Raw genomic sequence first — 21,564 nt, forward strand, 5'->3', positions numbered from 1 at the left:
TGTAATACTTTCTGGGTGTGCAAAGCACATCATATGTATTATTTTAGTGGAAACATTACAACAACCTGGTAAGATACATAAGTATTATTATTCCTAAATTCAGCTAAGGCTGTGTGCCTTGCCTAAGGGTACCTACAGTACAATCCTATGCATTTTTTTCTGGGACTGCACTCCACTGAACACAGTGGGACTTACTTCTGCATCAACCTACATAAGATTGCACTGCAAGTGAGTTTATGGCAGAGATGAGCCTCAAAGCAGGGAAGTCCCAATTTGCATCTCAGTCACTTAGCCATTAAGCAAAACCAGCTCTTCAGTGCTGTAGTTTTTATAGAACACAATAAATGTTGATATTTTTTATTGTATCTTTGCCTCATTCTGAGTCTCACTAATTCAGGATCTTTTGCTATTACAATGGCAAAATATGGCAGTGGTGATCATGTGATTTGCCCAGATTCCATTGTTGTTTTCTACATTAGTGCTGCATTTCCATTGGCTAAAGGCACCAATGACAACCTGGCATTCCTTTTACATTATGAGGAGATGTGGAACCTTAGCTCAGGGAAAAAGTACAACAGCAGCAACTGTGCCATTAGCAATATACGAGTGAGTGAAATCTTTCAGGGGTTAGCCATGCTGCCTGCAGTTGAAGTTGAAGAACTATTTTCCTTCTTAAAGTTTAACATGTCACAGGGAGTATATTTTCAAGTAAAGGTAGCCTCAGTGGTTGGGCACTGGGCTCAGGGGCCATACCTGTGAATAGGCTCACTCACTGGTGGCAGTTGTATGCACCATCAAGGAACAATGGGTAGTCCCACAGGAACTCTTTGAAAACATAATAGGAAGTATGTGAATAAAGACACAATCCTAACCAGGTCTACTCAGAAGTAAGGCCTATTTTGTTCAATGGGGCTTACTCTCAGGAAAGTGAGGTCAGGATTGCAGCCTTACTTGCTGGATAGCTGATGTGATGAGAAAGCCAGTCTGGGAATTTGAGAGAAGAATATGGGCATATAGGATTAGGAAGCACTGCCTACAATGCACACTGAATGTTCTGAAAGAAATTGAGATATTGGTGAAGTGGGGGACTGGCCATGTGAGGCTTAAAATGTGAAAAGGTTAGAAGCAGAATTATGCTATTGAAAGCATAGTGAATTAGGACACAGGGAGTAAAAAGAACAATAGAAAGTCTTTTTTAATTGGATTTTTTTTCTCAAAAGGTGTACCATGAAGTTGTTCTGGAAATCATAATTGAAGGGTATAAGTACTGTGTAATCTGTTTGCATAGGAAAAGCAAATAAATAAATCAGGTACAGGAGGATGCTGGACATCTTCCCTGATTTGTCTTTTGGCAAGGAAAGGAGATAGATGGCGTATGTGAAAAGATTTTTGTTAGTCGTTGTTGAAACAACCAAACTTTATTTCCAGCCTAGAGTAAAATTGGATATGGAACAAGTTTGTGGGTTTCAATTTAGACCCTAGTGAACCATAATCCATCTTTCTCACTGGGGAAAACATATATAATATCTCTGCAGCAGCAGTTTAATTTCTGCCAAAAGAACGTTCTGGCTTGAGTTATTACAGATGCAGAGTTAATTATCCTCTTGAGGTGGGATTCTCAGAGGGTCAGCATGAAGAGCACTGGTAAGAAATTGATTGCACATCTGTCTTCACTAAACTTCCCAGTGGTCTGTGGAATAATGAACTTCTGTCTTCAATTGCCAGAGTTGTCATTTATTTCTCAAAGAAGAACACAGCCAGGAATTTGCATCTCAGTCTAACAGCCCAGTCCTTTGAGTCTCAGGCTGACCCTACAGGCTCCTGTGCTGAGTCAGCAGCTTATAGGACTCTCTACTGGGACTTGTCTTCAGAATCCTTGCCATCACAGGAGTGCCTGCCCCTACTTTACTGCAGAACAGTACTTGTCTATATAGTACAGCTTCAAGCATAGGCTGCTGCAAACAGCATCCATATGGCAACTCTGCATACATGTCAGGAGCACCCATTCCACATTATATAGAGTCTCTGCACCAGTACTGCATGTTCATCATAGTGGCTGGTGCTGGCGTGTTGATCTTTCTTGTGATGTAGATGATTCCCCCATGTGGTACATGATATAGCACTGCATGGGACTTACATTCACATGGATTGCATTTTTTGTGGCTGTCACATGGTGGTTTTAATAAAAACAGCCACTATCACCATATCAAGATCTCATATTATCATAGTGTGTTGCCTTTTGCGAGAAAATAGATATCTTTTATTCTAATGATGAAAAACCATGCTGACATCTGTGGAACCAGTGAATGCTCTCCACTCTCAAGCCTCTTTATGCTGTTAATTGTGTATATCCCTATATGTATGTACAGCATAATATCAGTATGATCATTCCACTCATTTTAGAATAAGTGGTGCTTATAAGTTCTGATCTTCAGATCACTTGAAAACCATGGAGCTCAATTCAGTCCTATCTGGACATACTGGCTGTGTGCAGAGGGCATGGACATGGGACCACTGGGTAACAGAGAATGGGAGGTCTGTGTAATTGCATTCCTTGGCTGAGTGAACAAGGGACTATAAGAGACATTTGGGGATCTCCATTTCCTGAATCAGCCTGGTGTGGTTCCTGTCTTGTGTTCACATCCATTAATATGTACTATGATAGAAGGTTCTGTTATAATCTATGTAGATCCTTTTGCATGCAGGGACTGCATCCACGGTGAGCTGAATTTGGCTTGTAATAAGAATGTTGTTATCAACACATTCAGAGACATGGTTGAAATTCTATTAATTTCATATACTAATAATTATTGTTTAATATTAGAAATCATCTTTCTGTTAATATATGCAATGTACTATAAATATTTATTCGCATTAATGTTTTATCAAGCTGTGTTCGTCTGTGCATGGATATGAATAAAGGATAATAAAGCATGCATTTTCATTTACGGAAATTTGGTCGTTATGACATTTATCTTTCATGATATTATTTTGACATAGGGCCCAATCCTATCCAATTTTCCAGCACCAGTGCAGCCAAAATGCAACCCCAAGGTGAGGGAACAAATGCTCCCATAACTTGAGGAGGCCTCTGTGACTGCCTCCCCAACGCAGGAAGTAGTGCATACCCCATTGGCACAGCAGCACTGGCACTGGAAAATTGAATAGGATAGGGCCCTTAGAGCCCACCCAATATCAGCAAATCATTAATTTGGATGTTACTAACATTTTAAACAATGCACATAATTATTAGCATTTTAAACAATGCCCATAAATATTATACCTTTTGTTACTTGAACATAATTTTTTTCTTCAGAGATAATAAATGTCCATTTCAATACCTACCACCATGTGATGTTTTATATAGTGTTGATGTAACGGATTCCAGATTCTAAATGGTTCAGTTTGTGAAGGTAATCCTACTTATTGGAATTGCATCCATTGGTGAAACAGAATGCAATTCAGATTCCAAAGTCGGGATCTCTTTTCACCCAAGTGGAAGCAGATAATAACTTTTATTGAACCATTTTGCATTTCTCCCAACTAACTGTATCGCTCTTCAGAGGTAAATCAGAACAGCATCTCTTATGTTTTCTTTTTTTGTTTATTAAACTTTATTATAACACACAATAAAATAAAAAACAAACAACATTAAAACATACAGATAAAGAAAACCTCTAATAATGTAGCATGAGTAAAGTAGAATATTCTAATTACATCTTAATCTTAATAATCTGAATTCCCATCCATATATACATTATATCTCCAACAGCCCTTTAAAATCTAACTTTCAAATCTGCAGCTCATTAACTCATTATTCTCTCTTTCATGCAGAAAGTCAATAATTGGTTTCCAATTCTTCATAAAATTTTCTATTGATTTCTCTTTAAGTAAAGTCATCCATTTGTCCATTTCTGCAAAGTCCATAATCTTTGTCCACCATTCTTCTATGGCTTACGTTTTCCATCAAATCATCATTTGGTCACAAGCTTACTAGTCGAGTCTTAGAAGCCTTGTGTGCAGTTTTTATGTGGATATATATGCATGACATGCTGTTTTCTTTCTTTCTCTCATTCGTTTTCTCCAGCTGCGTGCCCAGTTCTGTGCAGCGGCAACGGACAATACACCAAAGGAGCCTGTTTGTGCTACAGTGGCTGGAAAGGGCCAGAGTGTGATGTACCCATCAGCCAGTGTATTGATCCTTCGTGCGGGGGCCATGGTTCTTGCATTGAAGGAAACTGTGTCTGCTCTGTTGGCTACAAAGGTGAAAACTGTGAGGAAGGTAAATGCTACAATGCAAACTATATTTTTGCAGCTTATATTGAGTAAAGGAGGCGAAGGGACAAAAGAAAAAGCTCCAGAAAGCTGTGATATACAATGACTATAATAGTACTGGACAAGAAGCTCAGGAATTCAGTGCCTCATGTGTTATTGGTTGGCGAAACTTTTATTTATACTTCTTTGCTGCCATGTACTTAAGAGTCTAATAATTCTACCATTGCAGAATAATATACTGCAGGTAAATCTGAATGACTCTTTTGTTGAAGGGTCCAGATCTATCTTTTCTTTCTTTTTGACTATGGATTATGTTTATCGAGCATTTTCAAAGTGCAAAACGTAGAACAAAACAAATAAAAAAAGATGGTATACAAAGTGGCATAATTGGAAACCCATAAAAGCAAACACTTCAGTCATAATTAATTCGGAAAAAGAGGAGCTAGATTGGAAAGACTACAGGTATCCATGTCACTTAGTGGCCCCATGTAGAGTAAATTATTCTTGTTACATGCAATCATGTCGAATTAAAGGAAAGTAGACGGTACACAGAAAGGACGGCAATTTAATGAATTCTAAAAAGCACTTTGTATTGAACATTTAAGTAGCTACAGTTTTCTGCAGAAAAAGAAGTGGGGGGTGGCAGGGGAAGAGGAGAGAAAGTTTTAACTAACTGAAATGAACATAACCAAATATGGCCAGCAATGAAGCATTTTAATGATTTTTGTATAGTTTTCTTTTGTTGAAATATGGCACTCTGTAAATTGGAAAACTATATTTTAATATTGTTATTTTCCAAAGATATGTTTTTGTGTTCAGGAAGAGTGTGTACTATGCTATACTTAAAGCAGGAAAGATGCAGAAGTTGTATGTGATGTACATCCAGTGCCCTACTAGTGCTTCTTAAACTCTAGTGTAAGAAACGTATCTCACAGTACTGACATTGATCTCTGTGGCTCGAGTTGGGATAAACACTTAACAAATTTCTGCTTTTATATTCTGAGTGGAGTGTCACCATATGCCTGTAAGTATAATGTGATGGTTAATGGAAGTTTATTCTGGTAAACAGAATAGTTATTACTCCTTTATGCAAGAGATCGTAAGAGCTGTACTTGGGCTATAACCTATAACTTCCTTTCATGTTTGCACAGGTATCAGAGGTAAATCAGAGGCATACTGATTTGTGTCAAACCCCCTTCCCTAGTTCTTCACAAAAATAATTCCCTTAGTGCAACTTTGTTCATTGCTGAAGTGAAGTTAATCCTGGTGTTGGCAGTAAATCAGCCAAACCCATGAACATATGGTCGCCACTCAAATTCTCCATTCTCAGTCCTCATTTTTCCACTTTCCAAGCTAGGAGTAAAAGTACAGGTGCAACCTTGTTATACATGGATTTTTTTATACACAGATTTGCCTCAACCCGAATGGCCCCTGCAAATGAGAAGGAATGTACTGATCCCTGGAGAAGGGGAAAAATGCATCCCTTTAAAGTCACAGTTTTAAAAACTGTTTTTCTTACTATTGTAGAGACAGTCATGCAAGGGATTGCAGGTATAACCTAATTATCCACAAATTCCACAGATTTTTCTATCTCAACTTGATGAGAAGCGCCCTTTAAATTAAAGGAAAACAGTTCAACAATAGCTTTGTTAATGGGAGGGGCAGCTGGCTGATTCTCTCTCCAAGGCAAAGCAACCCCTCCCTTCCCCCAACCATGTGAAAGAAAGATCACTTTGCTCTGGGTGAAGGGAGGGATCCCTAGCTCTCCTGGAGAGACTGATGGATGGATTGTCTGCCTAATGACTCTGTCTTAACATCACAAAGGTCAGCAAGGCTGTTTTTAAATCACCAGAGTGAAGGGACTTCTTTTTTAAATTGATTTGCTTTACTGCCAAATCAATGGCGCTTTAGTGCTTTAGTGATTTGATTTTTGCCATCCATGTGAGTTCTGGGAATGGTTTTGAATAATGAGACTCAACCTGTAAAGCTTACTGTTGTCAGAACCTGCCAGTGACAGAATCAAATAAGAGCATTTAATCAGAGAATGACCTCTCTACCTCAGCATGGATAGGATTGGAAGGAGGGAGGGTGACACTGTCTCAGGCTATACCACAGAAAGTTACCTGATGCAGGAAACATGCAAAATTGGTGAGAAGGTCCAATTTGTTCTAATTAGATTAATACCCCAAGATCATCATTGGGGACCTCAAGAATGGAGATGGCAGTGAGCTGAACTGAAGACTGGGCATGATGAGATAGTGCTTGTTGGCTGCATGGATCATCTCAGTTCCAAATCTTACAAAGCGGATGAATCTTAAGTATTGTCAGGATCAAGCCTCCCCTCCCCCAGTACTCTAGGTAGGGTTACAAAGTGCCACAGTTACCAAAGCTTGCTCATTGGATTTCCAGATGATAGGGAAGTGTCTCCCTTTATCACACTCCTCTTGGATTCTCAGTGTGGTAAACAAGCACAAGTTTGAGCTTGAATCACCAACAGTATCTGAGCTAAGCAGAAAGGTTAGTCTATCCTTTTCTGCTTTGAAACCAGGAATTGATTTTTCTTCCTGGGTGATATAGGTGCACACAAGGCCATCTTCTTCCAAAGGCTTCTCATCTCTTTGACACTGAGTACTTTTCTGCCATGATCACCTCTTTCCTGAATCAGTTTGACAGGTTTCCTGGGGGAGTCTCTAGCTGCCCCTTCATCAGCACTAGGTGCTCCCCTTGCACCCTGTTGTTGTACAAAGTATACCTGACTTTAAAGTGTGTAAACCAGCCCTTACTTGCACTGAAACTCACCCTTGGATCCCTCTCGATGCTGGACTCACAGCTGGAAAGATATGCAAGCCTTAACTTGAATGGTGACGAGATTTAAACTCACGTGGAGCTGACTTTGGTTGCAAATGCACAAAACTAAAAACCTTTCTAACTCAGGCACAAGACCTGCACATTGTCTTAAATTGTGGATTGCAACAAGGGTACACATTTAATTTCAGCACCAATTCTGGTCATGTAACTAAGAGAGGTTTGGACAGTTATATGAGCAAGGTTCAATTGTCTTTAAATGTCGGCATTTGGCAATCCACTTTCACTGAGTTGCACTTTCCCTGTCACTTCTAACGTAATAGCTGTCTCACTGTGTTTCTGTATAGCACCATCACTACAGCAACCACCTTCCTTTTCATAGTTATTGTAAAGGATTTTTAAAAGGATTTTTACTGTGTGGCGCTATACGTATATTAATAAAACTGTGTCCTAAGAAATAAACTGCATAAAGAAAACAAGATTTGGGCCGCAAAAAGGGTTAGTCACAAATATGAACTTTTCTGTTTTAAGACACTTGCTTTTTAGTGCCAGAGATGATGCATTTAGACTAGACCAGGGATTTTCAAACTGGGGTGTTGCAATGCCCCAGCTTGAAGGCCCTGACCTCTACCTCTTTAAGGTGCGGGGATAGCAAGGAGGCAGGGAGGAGGCAGCAATGCAGTCCCCTGGATCGCATCGCTCAGGGGCTGCAGGGGCTTGGCTGTACTTACCAGAGTCTCCTGCAGCCTCCCGGGGGTATGGAAAGTCCTGTGCAACCGTCTGCAAGGCTCCCCGGAGCTTAGAAAGTGAAAGTGGAGCGATCGCGCCCCGCCTGCACAAAACCAGAAGTGGAGCGTGATCACTCCACTTTCACTTCTTAAGCTTCGGGGAGCCCTGCAGACAGTTGTGGAGGGCTCCCTGCACCTCTGGGAGGCTCCAGGAGACTCTGGTAAGTACAGCCAAGCCCCTGCAGCCCCCTGAGTGATGCGAACCTGGGGATCGCGTTGCTGCCTCCTCTCTGCCTTCTGGTTTCCTCCTTCTGAGCCTCCTGGTTTCCTGCACAGGGGCCTACAGGTGGGACTTTGGCATCCACTGATTTGGTATCCACAGATTTGACTCACCGCTGATACTGGGGTCCACCTTTAAATGCCTTGTAACAAGGGGAAAAGCATCAAAATTCAATTTCCCACTTTCATGCTGTTAAATAATTATTATTCCATTCCACTAAATTCCATTATTCATCTGGTGGCTGAATGCAGTATAGCATCTATACCAGTGCATTATGGGGTAAGAATGGTGGAGCAAGAAACCTGGAAGTGGGTCTTTAATAATAATAATAATAATAATAATAATAATAATAATAATAATAATAATAATAATAATAATAATAATAATAACAACAGGTATTTATATACCGCCTTTCTTGATCTTCATTCAAGACTTTATTCAAGGCGGTTTACATAGGCAGGCTTTATTAAATCCCTATTAAATAGGGATTTTTACAATTTCAAAGAAGGTTCTTTCAAGAACGACTACATTCAAGGTGTTTCATTCCGATCCGGCTTCACATTCTGGCCTCCATCCTCCCACGCTCAGAGCAGATGGAATTGCTCTGCTTCAGCTTGTCAGCTGCTCCAAGGTCGCACGGTGCCGGTGGCCTCGAACTGGCGACCTTGTGGATGTTATCTTCAGGCAGACGGAGGCTCTACCCTCTAGACCAGACCTCCTGCCAGACCTTTAAAGCTCTCAGGATTCCCTTAAAGCAGCTGTCATCCCCATGTGGCCCTGTGAAGGAATCGTTTGAGCTATAGACAGTTCAGCCTAGTAGTACTGGCAGTGCAGTTCTTTTAGAGGTTTCATATACACCTGACATAATGAAATCCCATCTTTATTAGAATCTGTGTGTGACAACTAAAATCTGACCTCTTAGAAATGCATATGTTAGAAATGCATATGTTAGGGCATAAGTGATTTAATCAAAAGCACGGAGGGATAAGGAATTTGAAAAGAGAAATGGATTTTAGAAAGCAAGATGTCTGAAAGGGTGAAGAAACATGACAAAAAAGGTTGAAATAATCTTCTGCATGCTTCGTTTACCATAACAGATTTCCATAGCAGTTGTGTTGGTTCTTCAGTATGCTTTCCTTCTTCAGATATTGTGGTCAGCAATGGGAGTTGCTACTGGATGTAGTAATGTATAAAATGAACAGCTGTGGGATTACTTAACACATGTAAAACATCATTCTGTTGTTGGTTAAGGAATTTACACAATGGTGAAACAAACATACCTTAATTTTTTTTCAAAGGGTAAAAATCTTCTCTATTGATTAGTGTTTCTGAAAAGAATAGGTCCAGGTTGATTCATATTCTTCTTTTCAGCTAGGAAGTGGAATTGGATACTGTAGGTCAGCATTTTTTCTTTCCCGTTAGCTTTTTATTTCAGTTATTCATCATAGTCATATCGTTCAAACAATTTACCTGAAATGGCTATGGCACCAAAATCAATATTTGTGATCTACAAATTTTGCTGCATAAACACTGTTGCTCTATTAAATTTGCACGCAAAAACAAAATAGCTTACTTGTCAGGCTTCATTCAATGCAATTTGGGGTGGAAAGTGAGTGAAATTAACAAATTAGGTTAGGTTAACAGTGTTTTTCTTGTCGGTTTCATGGTTGACTCATTTTTCAATGGCATTTAACTTTAGAAGTGTAATTCTCGGCCCTAGAGGGTGTAAAGTACACATTGTTCAGAAAACTCCTTGACCTTCTTTTTTGTCCTTGTGGGAATAAATTACATTCACTCTCCCTTTTTTCGGTTGAATCTATGGAGATGCCATTGCTAAATGAGTTCTAATGATTTGAGCTCTTAAGTGGTTGGGGATTCTAAACTTCTATTGTTTACTGTTGAGGTACATTATAGGATCTGTGGCTAGAATCTTTTTAAATAGCATTCTAGAACCTTACAGAAGAGTCCAAATGAAACTAGTTTCATTTGGAGTCTATTCTTATGATTATCTAATAGCAAAGTCCTATGTATGACTACTCAGAAGCAAGTTCCACTTAGATTAATGGGATGGGCAGCCCTATCCTATGTGGGCCTTACACTACCAGAGCTTGTGTTCTGGCAGTGTAAAGTCTTGTATTAGCTGTTGCAAAATGCAACACACTATTCAGAACAGCTGGGCTGCTGCTGCAAGCGCTGAGTGGTGGCAGCGGCCTGACAGTAATCCCTGAACATCCCTCAGTGTTGGTCAGTGCAGGGGAAGGAATGGGGAGGAGGGAGGAATGGTGGCAGATCGCAGTCTGGAAGAGGGCTGTATCCCACCTATCCCAGGCCTTGACCTGTCTTCCTGGATCCACTCAGACTTCTGCTAGCTAAATTGCTGGCACAGGTCTAAGTAGACTTGTTCCAGTGCCAGAAGCTTACCCTCAGATAAGGGAACAAATGTTCCCTTACCCAGAGGAAATCTCCACCACTGCCCCTCACAGTATGTAGCTTTCACTCTGGCAATGCAGTTGCACTGGCAGGGTAGGGAAAAGGATAGAATCGGGCTGTTACTTCTAGGTAAGTGTGTATGATTGCAGTCTAAACCTCCATCAACCACTGCTAACTTACGGTTCTCACAAGGTAGTCATATATATGAGGTTGCTGTGCAATGAATTTAACCTAGTTTGGCTATTCATACACTATCACAAGTACTCAGAAGGCTTCATTTGCAGCTTGTACAGAAAATTGGCATTGACGTGAGCACCTTGTCAGCATGGACATGAGCATCTTGTCAAACGTTACTGGCAGAAAGAAGAAAAGGAAGGTGGTGGTGGGGTGTGTAAGTAAGCAAGAAAACACACACACTAAAGAAATAGGGATTTGAGTCATTTCGAGTCCTGACTTTTTTTGAGTCACTTACCCCAAGTTGCAAGTTGAGTTGGGTTCAGTGACATCCATGACTCAAGTCAACTTGACTCATCAAAAACAGCTGTTTAGTGTGACTTCAGTCAAGTTCCCATTCCTGGTTACTGGTGGAAGTTAGCACCAGTTGACTGAAAATGGCAGCAGTCCACAGACTCAAAAAATGAGAGTCAGCTAGAGTAGCTTCTTGAAGTTGTTGAGGCTCACTTAGTGCCCAGTCCTGAACTCAGCCAGTGCTGCTCCTTAGCCCTAGCACCGGTGCTGGGTACTGTAAACATGCTGTAAAGCACGTTTACAGCACCCGGCAAGTAAGGAGCATCGGTGCTGGGCCCGTGCTAGTCAGGTGCTGGGCCCAGCGCTGGCAGAAAGAGGACGTGCTGCTGCTGGGGGTAAGTGCAGCCACTGGGCGCCTGTGCAGCCTCTGAGGGGAGGGAATGCAGTATGAGGGTGGGGAAGGGCAGGCTGGGGAAAGGAACCAGGGTGGCTCTGGGACTGGCGGAGCCCTGCTGCATCGGATCTTGCACTCCGCGTCAGGCCTGAAGGTCTGTCATGGAGTCTCTCAAGTCTCTCACAGAGACACCGAGTCTCTCAAGCAAAATAGTCAGCACAGACTTGAGAAGCCCCATTGCGGGGCTTGGGGCTTTCCCTAGGGGAAGGCGAGGAGACATTCAAGTGCTTCCTGGTACCCAGTGGATATAGTAGTAGCCACTTGGCGCCTCAGCTCCAGTGGGTACTGGTAAACTCAGGATAGGGCTGTCACTTTTGCCATCTGCCGCTGTATCTAAAGTAAAACTCTTTGAGCATTATTGCTTAGCTCTGCAATGGAACCAGACATCTGTAACACATATATACCTAAAACAATATCCAAAATGGATTAGTATGAGGTATTATGTGCAAATGAATAAGAGTGTGCCTTGTGTGTCTAATGACACAGACTTGTTCTCCAGCAATAAATCACAAGAGTTTTCTGTTTATTTGTATACCATAATTCAAAGCAGTGAGAAGCAGAAAGAGAAGTGAAAATTTTACATTATATTTTTATATGCTTATATTTTGGTTTGCGTTTACAGGGGTTTCTGGTATGCTTCCAAATGCTAACATATGTTGGAATTCAGGAATACTTTGTTCCACTCACTTTAGAATAAGGCAGATTGGGGGGGGAGGGGATCTATGTAATAGCTTATTCGAAACTTCAGGAGTTATTTGGTCTAAATTTAACTCTACGAAAGATACAGTATGTACATTTTTATTTCAAGGAAAATAGCAGTGGCTTCCTATAAAATAACACTGAGTTCCAATGAAGAAAGGACAGTATTTGAAAAGTTCACATCTGTGTGTTAAAAATAAGAGGAAGACAAAAGGAATCATGGGTCTTCATCTCTGATTAAAAGGCAAGCTAGTGAGGCACACAAAAACCATAATTTTCCAGCGCCTATATGCTTCAGTTTTCACTGAAAAAGATAAATTAATAAGATGAAGATAACCAAGGAAGGGAAGAAATGCAGGTCAGGGCAGGAAATGAATAGATCATATTTTAATAAATTTAAATCAACACGGTCTGATGAAGTATACTTTTGAGTGCTGAGGGAATTAGTTGAAGAAATTGCAAAGCCATTAGCAATTATCTTTGAGGGCTTGTGGAAGTCAGGTGAAGGGAAGCAAGAGAAAAAAGAAGGGTCAGGAATTATAGATCAGTTTGCCTTATTTTCTATAATAGGTAAGTCAGTAAAATAAATGATAAAAACCAGTTTCTGAGGAGTTGGAAGAAAATGAGATGATCATTAGTAGTCAACAGGAATTTGCATTAAACCAGACATACTAAATAAACTTTGAATGTGATCCATAGACCAGTTAAGCCATGCTACTTCCACTTAAAACGATGTCCTGTTGACTAATGGTGGCTTGTTCCTATTTATGAATCACATTCCTACTTTTTTCTTTTACAAGGCAAGTGATGCAGTAGAGTAGATGAATAGATTGTAGTCAGCGTTTTAGATTACACATCAGCAAGATGGACAGGACAGTCTCTTAATTAATCTAGAGCAAATTGCATAATTGATTGAAAAGCCTCATTGATATAATTTGTAATTAATTAATCTATTTAATTATGTTCTTATGTTCTTAAACCACCTCAGAATGTTATCTATCTTAACAATGAAGGTGTTCAGCATTTGTGTATTGGCTAGAAATTTAATGGGGATTATAACCTCAGTCATCCTAGAGGGTGCCATCCCCTTTTTGGAAAGCCTTTAACTTTGCGAAATCATGTCTGTGGTCCCTTGGTAATCTGAATTAGATGGGGATGTAACTTTAGATTTACCACTGGGGTAAAATTCATCCTAAACTTAGATGATTAAAATAAAATTTAGATGATTAGCACCATCTATTGTACTTTCATGCCATAGTGCAGGGCCTTGCACAGCTGGAGCTCTAGAATTGGAGCTTGTGTTCACTAACATGGGAGTGGGGTGGGTGTACAGGAAAAATTTTATAAAATGCTAATAACAGTCCAAAAAAATTACAGCCCATCTTCTCTTCTATATGCTGTGCTTGTTTAAATACTGATTTTATGCTGTTGAGATATCTGAAAAATGCCCAGCAGCATTCACATGGGGTTTTGGGGTGGTGGTGGTGAGGGGGGATTAAGTAATATACTGGTTCTCACTTTTGCTTGCCCTAGATGGCATAATAGACAGTTTATGGTAGAGAGAACCCAAACAGATGCTTCAGGTTTGGTTGTGCTTTTTCTCCTATAACAAAAGCTACTGTGTTTCTCAGTGTTCTTTGTCTACTCACTGATCTTCACTCAAGTTCTGGATAGAAGAGGTTAGAAACCCTGGTCATTGTCAAGACTCTGGTGATCTCTGCAGCTCCCTCAGCCAAGGCATAGTTTAGGGAAACTCCCTTGGGAGCAACCCCAGGGAGCAGAATTCTAATTTGACTGCAAAAGTTCAAGTAGCCCACCTCTAACTGTAATTGCCCCTATCCACGTGACTATCAGCCCCCTTCTAGTACAGTCAGATGTGCTTTTAGAGGCCTTCAAAATTAATCAATTGAGTCTGGTCTAGTAGAACTGCTAAGACAAGAGTATGATGTTGAAAGTAGTTACTTGTGGGTTTAGATATTGATGTTAATGTGAAACTAGCATTCTCTGTTGGCAAGTTTCCTTTTGCTCTGAAACCTGCTCAAACCAAAGCAAATATTGCTCTAAACCCACTGTTCCCAAGTACAAAGACTGATGTAAAAATCTTGAAAAGGCGAGATACAGTTAGACTAGGGAACATTTGTAGGGAATGTTAAAAATTTTTCCGTATTTAAAAGGCTGCCTTAAAGGAACCAGGGAGCCAAGAACTCTACTGCTTTGGTGCACACGTCCAAATGATAGACATACATATTAAACATGGAATTTCAGATCTACATTTTTCTGACAGATTTTTCCTTATCAGCTGCCTCACAGACCACCAAATGACTTCTTTAGTTCCTTCCCTGAGCATTTTGGAGATTTAGTGGGCAAATAATTTAAAGGAAAACTATGGCAATAAATGCTCAGTCATATTGTCCCCATGTTTCTGTCTATGAGCTCTTGTACCAGATTCTCACACCACAAATCAAACTCAAGAGAGTTTTAGTAGTAATTTGGGTGTTATGTTAGGGTAATTGCTGAGCAAATCATCAACACATGTGCAGCTGCCTTACACTTTCAACCCACTCAGTATTGTTTGCACTGACTAGCAGTAGCTGGGCAGGACTGCAGGCAAGAGTCTTTTTCAGCCCTTCCTGGAATCTGGGACCTTCGGCAGGCAAAGCAAGTGTTTTACCACTTGAATGATGGTCTCAAAATTTAGATGTGCATGCTACACATCCATTCCTATGGATCCAATGGCTCTTTTCTGAATCCTGTGCTTAATTTATTTCCCACATTTGAAATTTGAGTATAAAGCCTAATTAACTAGAAAGTTAGATATGATATAAAGCTCAATCTCTTCCACTTTGCTGAGATTCAGACACGATTGAATGCACAAAACACACTCGCTCTTCCACTTACTATCCTTCTTTAACACCACTCATAAATGGCACATTATAGACCAAATGCTGCCTTGAAGTTGATTGGTAAATTGATGGCAGAGTGAGGTATATATACCTTATACACATAAATGTAAATAAGCAGATGGAGTTCTTTGCATTAGCGCAGAAAGCAGTCTCCTCTTTTGAGCTTCCTAATGTAGACCCTTGAGGCTTCTTCTAATCCTCAGGTGCTAGTGCATTGGTTTAAGTTCTAGAAAAGCTATAACACTGTTTATTTTCATAGCACTGTAATCAGATTTGAAAGCACAATAGTGGTGGTAGATCACATTATCCCACCTGCTTATGTTCAAAGCTAATGTATGACAGCACAGGTGTTTCAGGCAATCCTGGGTTCTGTGAAATTCTCTTGTTTCTTAATATTGAAGGATTTTTGAAGATGAGAGAGAAATCATTTTCATTACCGATATGGTGGTATATATTGGTTAAAGAAAGAATGGCAGTCATTTATATGCATTTGATTAATATAAACTAGTCATGAATTCATTTTACTTAGGACTTTTGCTTGCTCTTAAGCTCCAATTCTATCACATAAAGCCTCTACATAAGAAAAAAAATTCACATACATGATCAAAACAAAGCAAATTAGATTCACCCAAATGGATATACTCAGACCTGCACCAGCAATTTACATGGCACAAGTCTGAATGGACCCAGGAATGTGGACTGAGGCTGGGAAGTGGAACAGGATATTGGTGGCACAGTGGTGCCAATACCACTCCCCTCCTTGTCTCAAATTGCCCTCTTCCCTGCCCATCTCTTCCCTGTTTCTCCCCTCCCTGCCTCATTTGGTCCTTCTCCCACCCACCCCCACTGACTTACCAGCACCAGGGCTTGTTGCAAGGCCTCTGGAGCAGGGCTGATCACCATTTTCAGCTGCAGCCCCGCTACGCAAAATAGTGTATAGCATTTTGCGATAACCCTAAAGGGTTTTGCCCTGTCAGAATGCTAATTCTGGTATTGCAAGGCCCCCATAAAATTGGGCTTTTTGTAATACAGTTTTGCTGATTCAGCATCAGAACTTGGACCATGAGAGTGCTTGATAATGCAGTCAGGAGTCTCTCTCTCTCTCTCTCTCTCTCTCTCTCTCTCTCTCACACACACACACACACACACACACACACACACACACACACACACGTACGTTCATAAAAATGAAAAATTCTTGTGAGTTGGCAACTTGGCTTATGGTTGCAGAGAGGCATCTAGGCTTACAGTTTCAGGCAGATAGCAGAAGTGAGGGAGATAGTATAGTTTTCTCATTTCTTTTTCATGGCAAAGCTTTTGTTCATTAGTGCCATTGTATTTGGAGACAATCTACAAGAAAATATGTATGATCCGGTATTTTATTTTTGCATTTCTGAAAAGTTCCCAAATTGTTCCCAAATATTTTAATCATAAAATATTAAAAAATTAAGTTGCAATATATACAATAAAATAACAATAATAAAGCATAAAATAATTGACAGGATAATCACAGCATTCTCTGGGGCAGTGTTTCTAAAACTGTGGGTCAGGATCCACTAGGTGGGTTGCAAGTCAATTTCAGGTGGGTCCTTCATTTCATTTTGATATTGTATTCTTTTCAATATTTTATTTTTAATATATTAGTCTTGATGCTACCATGGTACGTGACTGCATTTGGGGAAATGTTACACACTTGGGACTTAGTCCAAGTGTGGGTAGGATTGCAGCCTAGGATTGTTAGAAATTTTCCTGCTCAATAATATCACTTCCGGTCATAACATCACTTCCGGTGGGTCCTGACAGATTCTCATTCTAAAAAGTGAGTCCCGGTGCTAAATGTGTGAGAACCACTGCTCTGGGAAATCCCTATCTTCTCACTCCAGCCAAAGGCATGATAGAATAAGCAGAATTTAAGCAACCACCTCATGGCCAGTATGAGGTGGGCAGCCTCTATCTCTTCAGAGCAGTGGTTCTCAACCTTTAGGAGCCTGAGAACCACCAAGGAAAAAATTGGAATCAGCTTTGGGTGGTCTGGCCTCCACCCTCTCAGGTGGTCTGTCTCCCAAGCAGACTATCAGAAAGGACAGAGGATGGTCTGCCCATAGCCACAGCTGACACTTAAGTGGTTGTGGCTGTGGGTGGTCTTCACCCTCTTTTGTGGTCCATGGAAGATTGCTTGCTTGGCAAGACACTGGAAGTGATCAAAGGCAATTTTTTTTCCCTGAGACCCTGCAGATCACTTCTGAGAGTATGGTGGACTACCTTTTGTCCATGGACCACAGGTTGAGAACCAGTGCTTTAGGAGGTGGAGTTCAGGTTTTTAGGAACCACAATGAAAAAGCATGTTCCATAGCTAAACCGAGCCTCTGACAGTGTTCAGTAGATGAGAACTTCTCCAGAAGATAAACACATGTGGGCAAATAGAGTCATACTTATGATCACATAAGTCTTGTTTGTACTGACATTATCCCTTCCCTAAACCAAACCGGAATGAATATAACCACATTTCTGAAAGTTTATAAGAAATGTTAGAGGGTTGTGCCGTTGGGACTTTGGTCTATGGAAAGAGAATGAAATAAAAGCTGTTTAAGGATCTCAGCATTTGGAATAGTGTGTTTTATTCTTTTTCTCAGACTAGCCCTACCTGCTACTTTGTTTGAACAACTCTCTCCTGCACTTCTGGCTAGATTCGGCTTTTGCAGTTTCTCTTAGAACAAGCGGTGTGACCTTTTAATATTTTCAGACTCCCAGAATAGAGAGCCGAACAAACGAACTGCAAGCAAGACAAAAGCTTATGAGTGATATCAATCCAGACTCTGCATTCTGTGCACTGACCTTTTTCACAGTTTGTTTTCTTTTCTTTGTTGTTGCTCTTTGTTGTAGTTGATTGCTTGGATCCCTCCTGCTCCAACCATGGTGTCTGTGTAAATGGAGAGTGTCTCTGCAGCCCAGGCTGGGGGGGCTTAAACTGTGAACTTCCACGTGCCCAGTGTCCAGACCAGTGTAGTGGGCATGGCACATACCTTTCTGACACAGGCCTCTGTAACTGTGATCCCAACTGGATGGGTCCTGACTGCTCTGTTGGTAAGAAAAACATTTCCTTCCTTCAACTTTCTAGGATCTTGATAGTGAATGGTTCTTGGCTATTCACTTAAGATTGTATAAATCAGTCACTTGACTGTTCTGCCGAGTACTGCATTTTACAACATAAGACCAGACATCTAAAATCCTATCATCACAGCGTCTTTTTGTCACACATTCCTGCTTCTCAGAAGATCCTTGAATAATACTTCAGTGTTTTATTTTTATTTCCTACCCATTTAAAGAAAACTTCTGATTTTCCCCCCATGTCCACCTGGGTAATTACCTTTTCCTTTGTTTCATCTCTCTCACCCCCAAAAAGTTTGTGAAAATTTACCTATTTTCATCAAAAAGAAAAAGACTTGCTCTTCCAATATTATCAGAGTTTGTATTTTGTGTGATGCTACTTGATAAGAACAATGCTCTTTGCTTCTAAAATTGCCAGTTCAGAGTATGGCCAACATACAGGTGATTAAAGTTGGTGATTCAAAGTTACACACTGGTGATTCAAAGTGATTCTCATCAGCAGTGGTATTAGCTGAGCTGGGTCTCTTTGCACAGATGTGTCTATCACAATTTTCACTTTACAGTGATATTCCTTGTTTGCACTGTAACAGAATGGCAAAGACTTGAGTAGGCTATGGAAATGGACTTAGCATCTCAATTCCAAATGTGTACTTTCCGCGGACATGTTGGCTAGCTTAGTACAAAGAAAAGATTATTGCTAAATCCAAGATGCTGCTCCTGCCTAACAGTGCTGGTCAATAACCAGCTTTCTCTTTTTTTCCAGAAGTGTGTTCCGTAGACTGCGGCACTCATGGTGTCTGCATTGGCGGGGCATGTCGCTGTGAAGAGGGCTGGACAGGGGTGGCCTGTGACCAACGTGTCTGCCATCCCCGCTGCACAGAGCATGGAACTTGTAAAGATGGGAAATGTGAATGCCGAGAGGGCTGGAATGGGGAGCACTGCACCATTGGTAGGCAAACGACAGCCACCGAAACAGGCACATATTGCTTTCTTTTCATAACTTGTAGAAACATAGTTACTATTGTGTATGGTAAAGGGCTGTCCCTTTATGGACACTTGTACTTCCAGTCTTTGCATCATCTGCAGGGATTTTTTTTTAAGTGAGCACAGATTACTTTAAATCTTATATGGATGTAAACTAGTGCTCTGTGAAATGATCCACTATTTTTTTCCATCTGTAAGGCAAGATTTTTCAACTAAATTTAACTAAAAATTTAATTCAACCAATGCCTATTTTTGTTCTTTTTTCTTTTTCATTTCCTGATCGGATGCTTCCCGCTTGTTATGTATTCCATTCAAAATACATCACCACAATACCCATCAGGAGTAGGGGTCAAGTTGAGGGGGAACCGCCCTCCTGTTGTTACAGAAATAACTCCCTAGCATTTTTGTGTGTTATGCTGTGACAGTGGTCATGGTGTTTTCCTATAGACTGACACAGCATGGGAGGGCCGAGCCAATGCTGCAACATGCTGGTATACCCTTTCCTAACAGCATGCTGCTCAGTACAGCTTTGGCATCATGCAGAGGGCCATGACTAACACAATTGCATTTCTGCTGTGATATGTCAGCTCGGAAAATAATAACAAACATATACTGCTTCAAATGTTTTTTGACCATTCCGAAATCTTAAGCCTAAGTTGCTTAATTTATCACTGCAAAATGTAGTTTGTGCATGGAAAACCAAGACAGCAACTGATAGTTTAACTCTGCTGTGTACAAAAGTAGTACAGTACTTACTGAGCACAGTTCTGTTTGGAAATCTGGACAAAAAAACACAATGTGGGACCCGAGTACCTGCAAGAGAAAGCTATTAAAGTCGGCATGGATGTATGTTTTCAATTTTCCCTATGACATTTTTTGAAATGTCCAGTTCTTTTCCAAATGTTTAGGACTTCTTTTTTTACCAGGCCAAATACTATTTTTTCCCCCACATGATTTTGAAGGGAGCTAGGACATAAAAAGAGCAAATGTGAACTGATAATGACTGGAGAATCTAAAAGTACAGCCCTATTACCAATGAATTGTTTTTGTTTTAAATCAAAGTGTTCTGGATGTGCTTGTCAGACGTTTTGGTTGTTGTTGTTGTTGTTGTTGGTGTGTGTGTGTGTGTGTGTGTGTGTGTGTGTGTGTGTGTGTGTGTGTGTGTGTGTGTTTTGTCTCTTTGGATAGCTAAACCTTTTGGAAAAGAGAAATGAGAAATATATTTCAACATGAATAAATATCCTACATATATTTAAGATGAGCTAAGGTACATAGCATGCTTTCAACCATTTCCAGATACTAAAATCAATATTCCCAAGCAGATGCAGACTGGCTTTATTGGCCTTCTCTGTTCCTGTGCCATCAACACCTTTCCCTCATTTGGTAGCTATATTCCTTTAGGGGTAAATTTGAAGACTTCGGAGTTTATATGACACTTCTATCTAATCAATAATTGTTCCAAAAAGGTTTACCTTCTTCCACTAACTTTATGTTAATGTTTTTATCCTTAGAAATGTGTTCATGTAATTTATTTGTCTTACTGTGAGTTTACTGTGCACCCAATAAGATAGATTTTGATTGCTCAGATAAGATTTGTGTTAGCTATTATGCTAACCCTATTGGTTGATTTTTCTAATTATAAATAGTTAATTCTGAAGAACCTGTTTTATTTTTGATAGGTGTGTAAAAAACAAACAGCAACCTATGAAAGATTATTGACATACACTATTGAATAATTATTTCTGATAAATAATTTTCCTTCCCTTCTAGAAATACATTTTGTTATAAAAATAGCAGAATTATAATCTATCACCAATATTTGGGCTAGCACGTTTAGGGGTACAATTTTGATCTCAGTATAAAATGCTACTGCATAGACATTCCTACTCTAAACTTCTGTAGAATTATTGGATAATATAAAAACTGCAGCTCAGAATAGTAGCCTTATTATGAATGAACAGAAATGTTACCATTAGATCAGTGATTCTCAAACTGTTGGTTGGGACCCACTAGGTGGGTTGCGAGCCAATTTCAGGTGAGTCTCCATTTCAAAGTGTGTTTTATTTTTAATATATTAGGCTTGATGCTACCATGCTATGTAACTGCATTTGGGGAAATCTTACAGATCTGTACTTTTAACTGGCTACTCTGTATATTCGTTTAACAATGATAGTCAATGGGACTTACTCCGGGTAAGTGTGGATAGCACTGCAGCCTTTGGGATGTGTGAGGATTTTTTTTAAACAGACCAACAACTGCATGGAATGGGTTAGGAGAGCTCTGCATCCAGAGCCTCCATGTTAGCCGCGGGCCCAACACAGAGCCTCTTGTTTCTACGGCAGCCCAAGGGTTGCAGCAGAATCAAGTAGCCCCATTGCGGGACTTCTTGCTTTACAAAAGTCTCCTTCCCCCAAAGAGCCAGCGGCGGCT

At 40.3% G+C, this 21,564-nt stretch overlaps 1 protein-coding gene across 3 annotated transcripts in view; it reads left to right on the plus strand.

The window, feature by feature from the left end:
* Nucleotides 1-21,564, plus strand: part of TENM2 (teneurin transmembrane protein 2) — an 831,585-nt gene that overhangs the window by 686,415 nt on the left and 123,606 nt on the right. For 2 of the 3 annotated variants that reach the window (XM_066618094.1, XM_066618097.1), the window contains 3 exons: nt 4,088-4,282; nt 17,926-18,126; nt 18,914-19,099. In XM_066618094.1, the coding sequence (XP_066474191.1) occupies nt 4,088-4,282; nt 17,926-18,126; nt 18,914-19,099 (582 nt within the window). Of the gene's footprint in view, nt 1-4,087; nt 4,283-17,925; nt 18,127-18,913; nt 19,127-21,564 lie in introns of all 3 variants that reach the window. The other variant, XM_066618096.1, reaches the window with a different exon arrangement.

The sequence above is a fragment of the Tiliqua scincoides genome, chromosome 2 (genome assembly GCF_035046505.1).
Source record: "Tiliqua scincoides isolate rTilSci1 chromosome 2, rTilSci1.hap2, whole genome shotgun sequence".
In the NCBI taxonomy this organism is placed as follows: domain Eukaryota; kingdom Metazoa; phylum Chordata; class Lepidosauria; order Squamata; family Scincidae; genus Tiliqua; species Tiliqua scincoides.